Genomic DNA, 12,194 nt, shown 5'->3' on the forward strand with positions numbered 1-12,194 from the left:
AAAGCACACGCAGCTAATGACCTGATTTCAAAGCCTTGTTGTAGCCTAATACCAGCCCCGGCAAACCGCATCCTACCTGAACCAGTTCACGCGCCATGACACCAGAGGAACACAAACATCTGGCCAATGGCAGTTGCTGGGAAAACTCAACGAGGTATTATGTAGACAGAAACTCTCCATATACTGCAGAGTGCTGTACGTCTACAGTGTTAAATTACAGGGTGCTAATTAATGCTCATGGACAGGAGTGGAGGGAGCTCCAGGTCTATTTGTTTGTCCTCTGATGTTTGTCCTCCCGATGGTTTTTGAAATTCCTTACACCAGATGACATTTCTCCAGCATTGTACTGAAACAGAAATTCAGTATGTTAATCGTAAAACACCTAGTTTCTTTTTTTTTTTTTAAGAGAGTGGGAGCACGTGAGGGAGGGAGAGGGGAGGGGGAAGGGCAGAGGGGAAGAAGGAGAAGGAGAAAGAGAATCTTAAAAAAAGCAGGCTCTAAGCCCAGCAAGGAGCCTTCCACGGGGCTCAGTCTCATGACCCTGAGATCATGACCTGAACAGCAATCAAGAGTTGGACACTTAACCAACTGAGCCACCCAGGGGCCCCAAAACACCTAGAGATTGAGGAAAAGTGGCTGGTTCTTCTGAAGTCAACTTTGACCTGGGATAAACAACTCTGTAAGAAATAAAGTTATCTAGTCACTGAGTGGTAATAGCATGCAAATTTCAAAGCCAAGCTGAGTTGGTATGTTAATTACAATATTTAGATGACAAGGCAAGAATGTAAAACAAGGGGAAAGGAAGAAAGGAATAAAAGCCCCGATAGCTACGATATCAGCCCAATTCTAAAGAGGGATTTTTTTTTTTTTTAAAGATTTTATTTGACAGAAAGAGTACAAGCAGGGGGAGCAGAAGCAGGTTCCCTTCCAAGCAGGGAGCCAGATGCAAGGCTTGATCCCAGGACCCTGGGACCATGACTTGAGCCAAAGGCAGTTGCCTAACCAACTGAGCCACCCAGGCGCCCTAAAGATGGATCTTATACCATATATCTAAGTAATATTTAGCCTAAATTGCAGGTTAGTGTCGTTCATATGGGTATCTGAAATTGAATGCAAATGTGTTTTTTGAATATAAGTATTATCTTCTCCCATATATTATTGTTGAAAGGATTTTGCCCTCCACAACTACATAACCTTGGATGTGAACATGAGGAAAAATGCTAACTAGGAATCCTCGTGCACCCAGTGCAGTGCTCCCCCAATTATCAGAAGTTAGGAAATCGACTACCTCTTCATTCCATGCTCTTTAACTATTAATTACTCCTTTTGACTTTTGAGACAAGACATGCCTTTCTTGTCACCAACAACAGTGATAGTGTCTAAAGAATTCATTCCGGAAGCAAGTTGCACCCTAGAGTCAGGCTGGACCGGGAGCGGACAGGTCAAGGTGATCAACTGTAGAATTAGTGTGTTTGCTTGAGAGTGTTTTAAGAAGTACACAGAGCACACATCTGGGTTATAAAAGCCCTTTTATAAAGCCATTTTTAAACAAAACAAAAAAAAAAAGTTTACAAAAGAAAAAAAGATACAGAAAAAGAATAACTTGCTTCGTATGTCCCAAAAAGAGAAAAAAATAAAGGGGACAATGCCAACATGCTCAACAATAAAGGGTTCTTTTTCTTATTTTTTTTAATACAAAATACAAGCAAAGGATACACATACTCAAAACAGAGCTCAGGAGCAGACGCGCAGTCCTGGAGACCCTTCAATGAAAGAAAGCAGGAGTTTGTTTTTTCTTTGTCTATGCAGATACATACAGAGACTGGGATATGTAAAAATTAAGTATCACAAAAGACCATCACACAAGTCTACCAATGCATGTTGCATCTATAATTCACGAACATGGTCAACAAAATCATGTTCACTTCAACCTCATTTCATTTAAATTAAAAAAGAAATCTTTTAAATAAAGTGGTTACATTCAAACTTCAACTTCCTTAGTACCACGCTGCCGATGTGAGCACCGTGAAGGTGTCGCAAGGACGCCCAACCCCCTGGTGTCTGATCACGTATCTAGCAACACTGTAGTATTAAGAAAGGGATGCCCCCCGTCTCAGCCCACGGACTAATTAAATACATTTAAACAGGTTCCTCTCTATAATCCTTCCTGCTCAGAACGTAGAAGATTAAGAACTAAAATCAAGGAAGACTGGGAGTTTTCGAACTGGCAAAAACGAAGTCTGAAAGATGAATCAAGGCAAACAATTACTGAGAACTTGGCTGCTGCTTCCTTCACCTGGCAAGTCTTCAAGTCTTTCCTTAAATCTTGCAGGAATTAGGTGTATAAGGTTTGCTGCAACATGTTCATGGTAAACAAACTCTACTTAGAGCTCTTATTTACAAATCTTGTAACAAATACTTCTGGAGGAAAAGAAGAAAAGAATTCACTAATTTCCCGAAGACGAAAGTTTACTTGCCAGACATATACAAACACACACTCACACACACACACCCACACAATATTTCCGGGGGTTTTATACATGTTATTTAGGGCATAAGCTGAGTACTATACCCCTACACCCCATTGAAAAAGGAACAACCAAAAAAAAAAAAAAAAAAGAAAGAAAATTCTAATTTTACCCTCCCCCCATAAATCTAGAAAACCCTCCCTTCACCCCTGATGTACAAAGTGTATGCACAATGGTGGCAGTCCACCAGCCACACAAAGCATGCTCGGACAGCTGTCGCCAGCTCAGTCCCTCCATTGGATGGCAACAGGCAGGTTTACGGGGCTTTTCCCAATAGTGGCTAATACACAGTCAGCACCACTGTGAATTTTGTGAATTAGGCTTTGAAAAAAAGTGTAACTTAGGGATTTGGGATTCAAAGAGTCATTTTGTATCAGGTTCATCCCAAGATGAAGGGAAAATCGGTTGCAGATGGAAACTTGGCTATAGATAGCTTGATGTCCCAATATTCAAACTAAGTCCCTTTTCAAATAAACCCAGCTCTATGCACAGATAAAAGACAATTTTCTGACCCCAAGAGCAAACAGCTTGCTCTATTTTCCCTATCCCGCAGCAGGAAATGTTTATTACTTGTTCTGCTTACGTATCTATCTGAATGCCTTTAAAGAGCAGAGCCCAGGTGTTGTCCTTTCCAAACTCCTAAGGTGATCGTTTCTTCACAGTGCAGCTACTGGTGATGCAGAAACAGAAAGAACTGGTCAAATCCAACCCCCCCCTCTTCAGAACAGCAACAATGGCCGCATAATCTTTTATAAAGCTTTCTCTATTGCTCCTGGTAAATTCTGCTCTTGCCTTCCTACTACTCTCAAAGCATCTCTTAAACTGGTTTAAAGATAAGCCCCTCCTTCTCCCAACTAGTACTCTAAAATCCACTTGTTACTTGTATGTTCATGGATAAAAGAAGAAACATTAAAAAAAAAAAAAAGCATCGAGTCTAGCTGACCATATCCACAAGTGCCAAAAACTTTACTGGATTATAACCTCAAATTCCACTCTTGATTCGCGTTACCTATAAGAAAATGCTCTTTCAACTAGTGCCAAGGATAGGTATGAACTGAGGACTGAAATGGAACAAACCAGTTACTGTGGGGGGAAAAAAAAACAGGATCCAAGCTCCTTCGTGGGAAATCGACTACTATTCTTCCAGAGGAAAACACTTGCACTGTTACCTCCCTAAAGGAGGACACACCCATCACTTTCCCTTCGTGGACTGCACAGGGCGTGGGGCTATGAAAGGGAGAGAGGCTTCAGAAAGCAAGACAAACCTACTGTCACTGAAATGTATCCTGTGGGCCCGCTCCACTGATTCCCACCTGCGGTGGGAGGGCTAAAAGCAGCAGCAAGTTACGGATTTAATTAGATGCAAGCTACCCATTTCTAGCTGTGGGTGTTGGGGAGGGAAGTACGGAAACACAGAATCGCAAGAACTAGAATGTAGTGTCAGGCAGCATAGCTGCCGAGGTCCATGTTCCAGAGGTAAGCCTAACAGAGCTAAGAATTCAGGTACCACAAGCACCTTCTGCGAGAACGTCCCACTTCCTGAGCACTGCAAACAAGACCGCGAACGACGCGCTCGGCAGGTCACCATAGGCACGCTAGAGGGAAAAACGGGAGTTGAGTCAAGGGTGGTGCCAATGGCCAGTCACTGTTAGCTTCTAGCTTGTCACCTGGTCCTGACGTTGCTACCAAGCCTGACTATTGAGCACCTGTTTCCAGTTGAGACACCACAGTTGTCCTCCTATACGCATGCATGATTTGAGGGGAAGACTAGAGTGTTTTAAATCAATAATAAAAAGTGAAAAAAAAAAGGTCATTCAGAGCCTGTCTCACTTGGGGACACAGATCCTTTTGTCTAGTCCATTAGAAATATATAAGACATTTTTCAATCTCATGAATTAATTTTTAAAAAAGGGATCACAACCAAATGCACACAAGTAACCTAGAAGACAGGACTGCTTCTGAAGAATGAGCATATATCAGAGATGTTAGTGCAGAGTAATATATTAAAGAGACCGTGTTACATAAAATACCGAGGCTAAAGTTTTAAAAGAGCCCCCCCATCTTCACGAAACATAATCTAAGAAAAGTCCAAATGTTATTAGGAATGTAGGACTTAAAGTTATAAACCCCTAAAAACAGACGTGCATGGTGGAAACACTGAGAGGTCTTTTACTAGACGAACACGAACCTTCTTGTTACAATTGGATACCCAAACCCACCACTAAAGCAGACAGAATAATCTTTAACACCCTCATTACAAAATTTACAACTCTAAAGTTAACCTTCATGAAAGATAATAATCCAACTGCAACTTATGTTCAAGGTTTGCATTTTTGGCCAAGTACTAAAATCTCCAAATTCATTCTCTAGCACGCGCAGTGCGCAACAGTGAAAGGACTCTGCCGCCGGGTGTTATTTTAGAAAGTCCCACAGTAAGGATAGTCCTTAAAGTGTCTTAAAAATCAGAGTAAAAATATTCCTTAAATAACCCTTTGTTCTAGGAACATCTGCAAGAAAGCCATGTTGTCTAAGAGAAAAACATGCTCTAACTTAAAAGACAGAAAGCGAACTGCATAAGATATCGAAGCAGCACACTACATAAAAAGGCAGAGGTTAGATTTCACTATTTTTTCAACTTATTAGCACACTAAGACCCCTAACCCTTGCTCCCATGAGCTCATGGTATCAGGATGCAGAGGATCAAACCTACAGAACTATCTCCTGACTACTTTCATAAGGCATGTGAAGTCTGTTCTCGTGGCACATAGGCTCTTAACCCCATGGTCTCTCTGGCCCTGGGCCCCTGAAACTTTTGCTTTAAGCAACGTGAGCTGTAAGCAGGGGTACCAGGAGAAAGACAAAAGCAAATCGAACAGTCTGGAAGTTGCATTTACCATACTCCCAGTCAAGCGCAGAATGTAAAGTGAAGAAGAGAGCCAGGAGAAATCATGTCTCAGAGCAGAGCCAGCAGGCTCTGGGGAGGGGGTATGCAGTGGTATCCTATCTAGGAGCAGGAAGCTGAGAGATGCATTTCATGTGTCTATGAAGAAATGGGAAGATAGGTATGTGAAAAAAACATTCTATCCCCAGATAAAAACAGAGCATGGTTCATGGGATCTGAATGCACATTTTTGGCATAAAAGAATTTCAATTTCCTATTTTCATAAAGGAAAAATCTCAAGTCTTTGTGATTGAGTTTCACATTAATTGGTACTTTATTTGCTTAAAACCTAAACATTGTCAGTTAAGAAGAAATCCACTCTGGTATAGATCTTGCCATTTAAATTCTAGGGTTCTTTTTTTTTTTTGATCCTTGGTTAAATTTTATCCAAGAAACAGACTAGATACATATATATTTAAAAACATGAACCATTAGAGAATGAAATAGGAAATCAAGAGTGATTTAAGTTTTGGTGGCCTTTTTTTTTTTTTTTTTTGCCTTTTTTTTGTTCTTTTAAAGTTCCTGAAAGGCTGTAGCAGGATAAAAGGATCACTGGCTCCGGGTCTCTTTGAGATAACAAGTGATGAAATTAAAAAAAAAACCAAAACAAAAAAACCCCCAAAACCCCAAAACCCCAAAACCACACGCTCAAACAAGGTCAGGTAATACCATTCCCTGCCTTGCCCCCAAGGTAAAAAATACGAATACTTTTAGTAACAATTCAGAATTCATCTTTATGTCCTACCTGCCCCATCAATGGAAGTTTAACATCATGATTTTTTTAGACATCTATACTTATGTATATAGACATATAAACTTGTATTAGATGACAATTGATTTTTTTAAGTCCAGGTAGAGAAAGAAGCAATCATTTTTAACTAAAACCCTTCTACGTTTTTTGATTATGGTTCAACTTGCTACCATTTAGCAAAAAGCAAAATTTCCATAGTGTTCATCTCAAATCTTATTGCTTTACAACTGTGGTATACCTTCCATTAAAAATAAAAAGGTGAAGCAGTCAATCCAGTGATTACTTTTTGACATGGCTTTCATTGGGAAGGGGTGGGAAAGAGGGGTGATGGCAAAGAGAGGACCAAGGGACAAAAAGGTAAATTAAACTTACAATGGTTTTCTTAAAAAAAAGAGAGAGAGAGAGAGAGAATATGTTATTTTCAAGAAAAGGAAAAAAAGCACTGAAAGCCCATGAGTCAAGCCATAGCCAAAACCATGTTCTATCTTAAGTAGGTTTTCTTTTTTTTCCCCCTTTTTCTTTTTTCTTTTTTTTTCTCTTTTTTTTAATAAAATCTCTCCCCAAACCATGATCACTTTTTTAATCCTCCCCAGACTGGGCTTCATCTTCGGACCCTTCGTCCCCCGATTTCTCAGGTGGAGGGCTTGCGGAGGGCTTCTTTTCTGGAGGGCTTTCTGGTTCCTCGTCTTCTTCTTTGGGAGAAGGAGTCTTTTCCTTTGATGCCTTTGAAGCTGTGGGGCGACCCACCTTCCCTTTGCCTTTCACAGGGCTTGGCGTCACTGGAGAAGAAAAATACCAATGTGGGGAAGGGAAGAGAAGATCTTTGAATAAAAATCGGCTATAAAACAAAACAAATAAAGACCACACCCCAGCTGACTAAAACTCAAGGTGGGCACTGGTTCCAATCACTCCTGCCAGCACTATGGTGCTGTTATACGCAGTAACGTTTGTAATAAAGGAACAGGGTGCTGCAAAACTGCACACCATCCTTAGTGGCTCGTGAACACAAGCTGTTCATGATAAAAGTCATGTTTAAAAAGCGGGTCAAAAAGAATGGATACAACAACGTGAACAGAAACTGGAGTCATCAAATTTAAAAAAAATTTTTTTCTAAGGATGTGTCATTTATTTTATTTTTTTTAAGTAAACCCTATGCCCAACGCGGGGCTCGAACTCATGACCGAGATCAAGAGTCGCATGCTCTACGGTTGAGCCAGCTGGGTGCCCTCATCAAGGAACTTTTGACAGTTCCATGATTCCGAGCAGTAAGAAATGTAAAAACCACCAGTTCTATCGGCCAGGAGAAAAACAAAGCAAATCTAGCTTTCTGATTTCCCGACAAACGAGCTGTGACTAGGACAGTATCTGGCACCCCACAATGGCTCCAAGAAAATGAATCCAGGTTGCCAAGTGTGGTTTTATTCTAGCACAAGGATGGTGTAAGGATCAGACAGCAGTCCTGGAACCTGTGGTTACAGGTGTGCATTTTCACCAGGTCAGGTCTTGCCTGGCCGCTGGGGTTGTGATGCGGGCGGGGAAAGCGCAGGCGCGGCTCTGCTGCTGCGGGGTTCCTGCCGCCGGGTCGCTGCCAACCCTGCTGCGGGAGGGGGCAGCCGCGGGATGGGGCTGCGCCGCCGAACTCCTGCAGGGGCCACGGGCCTTACTAATAAACAAGTGATCCTTCCCAGTGTGGAAGACCGGAGCCTCGCAGAACTCTCTTATTCTTGTGAGGTATGTGGCCAATGGCAAGCCCTCATGAAGAATTTCTGTAGAGAAAGTTGATTGGTTCTTGAAATTTTTCAAAGCAGCCATTTAATTTCACTTGTGCACAACTCACCTGTGGCCTTTAGCCTGGGTTTGGGCATTTTCTTTTCTTTTCTCTCAGGTTTGGACTTCTTAACCATCTTTTTGTTTTTCTTTTTTGAACTGCCATAGTCACTATCATCATCGTCTTCCATTAGGAAATCTTCATCGCTGCCAGAATCTTCTGAGAGGAAAGAAGAATTTCAAAGTCCAACTTAATGTATACATCCTCCCAAGGGAACGAAGGGAGACAGCGCTAAGCATGACGGGAGGAGGGGATCTGGGAGTCAAACACTCTTGGATTCTGGTGGCAGCTGTGCGGCCAGTCTGGCTGGAGTCATCCCCAGTCCCACGTGTAGAGCGGGGTTAGCACGCACACCAGGGCTGCACCACTGACTTGTTCAAAGAGTCGGTTGAAAACAGGAAGAGATAAAACTTAATCTGAATAAAAACTGAAGCCATCACATAGCTTCTTTTTTTCCCAGCAAATAACTTTTGGTAGTTCCATCGTTCCCTTGTAGTACTGGGGAGACCACGGAAATGAAACGGAAACAATTTAGTGTTTTTGGCCCAACTACGAATAAATGAAATTAAAGCCAAATACAAAGCAAAAATACATAGTTTATTAATCTGAGTAACGTGTGAAACACCTACGTTCTGCTATTAACATTTTTTTTGTTGTCAGGGGAGGACGTCTCTACCTTTTGCTCCCAGGCCAAAATACAAATCCTAATCACCACACCCACCATGTAACCGTTACTTTAACAACTGTTTGTTTAGTACTTGAGTTCCAATGACGGACATCACAATCAAGAGGAGCCGTGAACCTTTTAAAATATCAACCAATATCAAAAACACCCATTTCTTCTAATAGCAAACATCTAATTGGAGACACTGGCTGTAACCTTTAGCGGCCACAACAACGCAGAAGAAAAGGTCACAAACTATGATCACGACCCAAGTAACAAGACAGCGCCACGTACTCTCCTGGAATGGTGCCTCCTCCTCCTCCTCCTGCTCGTCCTCACTGCCCACATCTTCCATGAGCATCTCTCTCTGCTTGGAAGCTGCTTTAGAGGCGGCCTGTCGCTGCTGGCGCACATTTTTATGATCTTCTTTCTCATCTTCGCTGTCCTCTGTAATATCAGAGTTACAACGCAGCGATCAGAGAGCTGTGCATTTATCTGACAGCTGACTAGAAGAGCCAAGATGAGACAGAGCCTGCGGCTTCCCCTCATTCAGTGGCGTAATTGTATCCTTAACAATTCCTACCAAATACATAAAAGAGGAGCTAAAATTCAAAGAATGAACTTAAAAAAGATTATGTCCTCATTATTGCATAGAAAATAGCATAGGCATGTAGTTTTAAGTAATCATAAAGCTGAATTTAGGTGTGAATACATGCTTCCTATACTGTATTTTAAACTTGTATATCACTGCGTCGCCCGAAAATGATCAATTACATTTCAATTGACGTTCACGGTTTTTAGAAACTAAAGTTAGAATTGTGTGTGTGTGTGTGTATGTGTGTGTGTATGTGTGTGTGTGTGTGTGTGTGTGTGTGAGAGAGAGAGAGAGAGAGAGAGAGAGAGAGAGAGAAAACACTAGCAGGGGTGGGGTGGGGGTGGGGAGGCAATCTAAAAGCAGGCTCCACACAGATGAGCGGTTCCCGATCTCAAGACCCTGAGATCATGACCTGAGTCGAAAGCTTTAACGAACTGAGTCACCCAGGTGCCCCTAGAAAAATATTTTTAAATAGAAAAGGGGAAGACTGGCTTCCAATGGTATTATTCTAAGTTATAAAACATATGTGTTTTCAACTTAGGCAGTCAGATAACAGGCTAGAAAAGGAATGAAAGCAAACAGCTCAAGGGAGTGAATTCAGTGGAACTTTGTCTACCCTCCACATATTAGCTAACAGCAATCTCATGTAGAGGGAGATCCAGGAAGGCAAAAGCAGGGGAGTGTAGGTCAAAACTAAAGTGGTTGGGAGCAACACGGAATAAACCCTCAATACTGAGAAGAGTTAAATTCAGAAATATAAATACCAACAAGTAATCAGGATTTAACATTTCATTTGGCCATGGAGTCTCTATTAATGCTTTTGTGTTAAAATTCTTACTGAGAGGGGCGCCTGGGTGGCACAGTGGTTAGGCGTCTGCCTTCAGCTCAGGGCGTGATCCCGGTGTTATGGGATCGAGCCCCATATCAGGCTCCTCTGCTATGAGCCTGCGTCTTCCTCTCCCACTCCCCCTGCTTGTGTTCCCTCTCTCGCTGGCTGTCTCTATCTCTGTCAAATAAATAAATAAATAAATCTTTAAAAAAAAAAAAAAAATTCTTACTGAGAAAGCCTTCTCTGTGGCTACTGTTTCAAAGGACTACTTGCCAGCTGAAACAGGTAAGTGCAAAACTACCCTTTGCTTGCTCTTTACCCCAGAGTTCATCACTGCCCCCCCCTTTAGAGCTCTATGTCTCTTGGTGTTATATATGCTCTTTTAAATCTATTTAGTTTGGGGGCGCCTGGGTGGCTCAGTTGTTAAGCGTCTGCCTTCGGCTCAGGGCGTGATCCCAGGGTCCTGGGATCGAGCCCCGCATCGGGCTTCCCGCTCTGCGGGAAGCCTGCTTCTCCCTCTCCCACTCCCCCTGCTTGTGTTCCCTCTCTCGCTGGTTGTCTCTCTCTCTGTCAAATGAATAAATAAAAATCTTAAAAAAAAGAAAAACCTATTTAGTTTGATGTCTGTTATTTGTTCATGTAAGTGGTTGTCAATGTTAATTATGCATGAGAATAATCTGTAAATATTTTTAAAAAACAAAGCCCCAATGTCCCACTGAGACCTACTGAATCAGAAATCCTGGGGTGGGACAGAGCGTGTAAGCATGTTAACAAAAACCCTCACAGGAGACTGTAGCAAGCCACGAGCATTGAACTCTTCAAAGATGGCAACCTCTTTGTAATGCCAGTATTTACAACAGTGCCTGGAATTATTATAAAACCACTTATTAAAATGTCCAATGAATAGAGATATGAATCAATCCCCTATTATATTAAAAACTGTTTACTACCTGCTGAGTGAGAATCATCCTTCTTGGTCTTCACATCTTTTTCTTCAGAGTCCTCACTAGAAAGGGAAGGGGGGAAAAGTTTAAAAATCTTAGATCAAAATCTAAGTGAACATAGATCCCGGTGTCTCTGACAGGGAAGACCACTGAAGAACGCCTCTGTTGTAGATGTAACAGTCAAACAGACGCTGAGGAGTGAAACTGCTTCTATTATTTCCCTAACTTTGCAGGCATGCTAATGAATACGCACCATTTTATCTACATCTGGAAAATACTGTTTTCAAAGACCCAAAGGAAAAAAAGAAGGTATCTCAACACGGCCTGAAAATGTCTCACCTGTGGATAAGGCCTGGTTCACAAGAACATTTAATAATAAAAAACAATTCTGTTGTCAGAGGCAGAGTACAAAAATACTAAAAACAAATTACATAACGTGTGAATGTTGGGAAAGTAGGCAATTAAATGGATAGCACCAAATATAGACGCAAAAAACACCTAGAACACAATTATTAGAGGAAACCAGAGTGCAATTATATAAATTACAATATCCTTGAAAATTTATCTAAAACAAAATGAAAATAAATCAACTAACTATCTCCTTATATTTTCTGCCTCCAATATTTGTAATACATCAGAAACACCAACACATAGACCTGCTTGTATCATGGAGAAAATAAGAGTCAGCTCAAGATCACTGCAAAGTAAAATAAGGAGACGGTGCTTCAAAGTTCAATGGAAAGTTTTATGAAACAGTTTTTTTAAGTCACAAAGATGCACACTTTATGTCCTTACAAATCTGAACTGGGGAATCTGGGTTCTAGTGTCCTGTCTTTGTCATTAATTAGTTGTATGATCTCAAGCAAATCACCTCGTACTCCTCAGTGCTAAAATTTTATGATTCAATGAGAATTGTTTCCAATAAACAAAAAAAAGAAACGCTCATACATAAAAATTGCCTTCATAGCTTTTTCAAACAGCAGGTCTTGTAAATCTCTTTTGGTATTTCCTATAATCTAGACCACACTCAAATGACAAACTACCAAACCAAGATTCCTGAACAAAGAGAAAAACCAAATATATTTCTTTACTAAGCAATCTAAGACACACTGTA

General features: G+C 41.3%; 1 protein-coding gene across 2 annotated transcripts in view; it reads right to left on the reverse strand.

The window, feature by feature from the left end:
- Positions 1–1,512: 1,512 nt before the first annotated feature.
- The window catches only part of NUCKS1 (nuclear casein kinase and cyclin dependent kinase substrate 1), a 31,732-nt gene continuing 21,050 nt past the window's right edge, over positions 1,513–12,194 (reverse strand). The window contains exons 4-7 of one of the 2 annotated variants that reach the window (XM_026480507.4): positions 11,087–11,142; positions 9,007–9,159; positions 8,058–8,204; positions 1,513–6,999 (exon numbers count right to left, since the gene is read on the reverse strand). In XM_026480507.4, the coding sequence (XP_026336292.1) occupies positions 6,800–6,999; positions 8,058–8,204; positions 9,007–9,159; positions 11,087–11,142 (556 nt within the window). In that variant the 3' untranslated portion in view covers positions 1,513–6,799. Of the gene's footprint in view, positions 7,000–8,057; positions 8,208–9,006; positions 9,160–11,086; positions 11,143–12,194 lie in introns of both variants that reach the window. The other variant, XM_026480506.4, reaches the window with a different exon arrangement.

This window comes from Ursus arctos, unplaced genomic scaffold, assembly GCF_023065955.2.
Source record: "Ursus arctos isolate Adak ecotype North America unplaced genomic scaffold, UrsArc2.0 scaffold_2, whole genome shotgun sequence".
Classification (NCBI taxonomy): Eukaryota; Metazoa; Chordata; class Mammalia; order Carnivora; family Ursidae; genus Ursus; species Ursus arctos.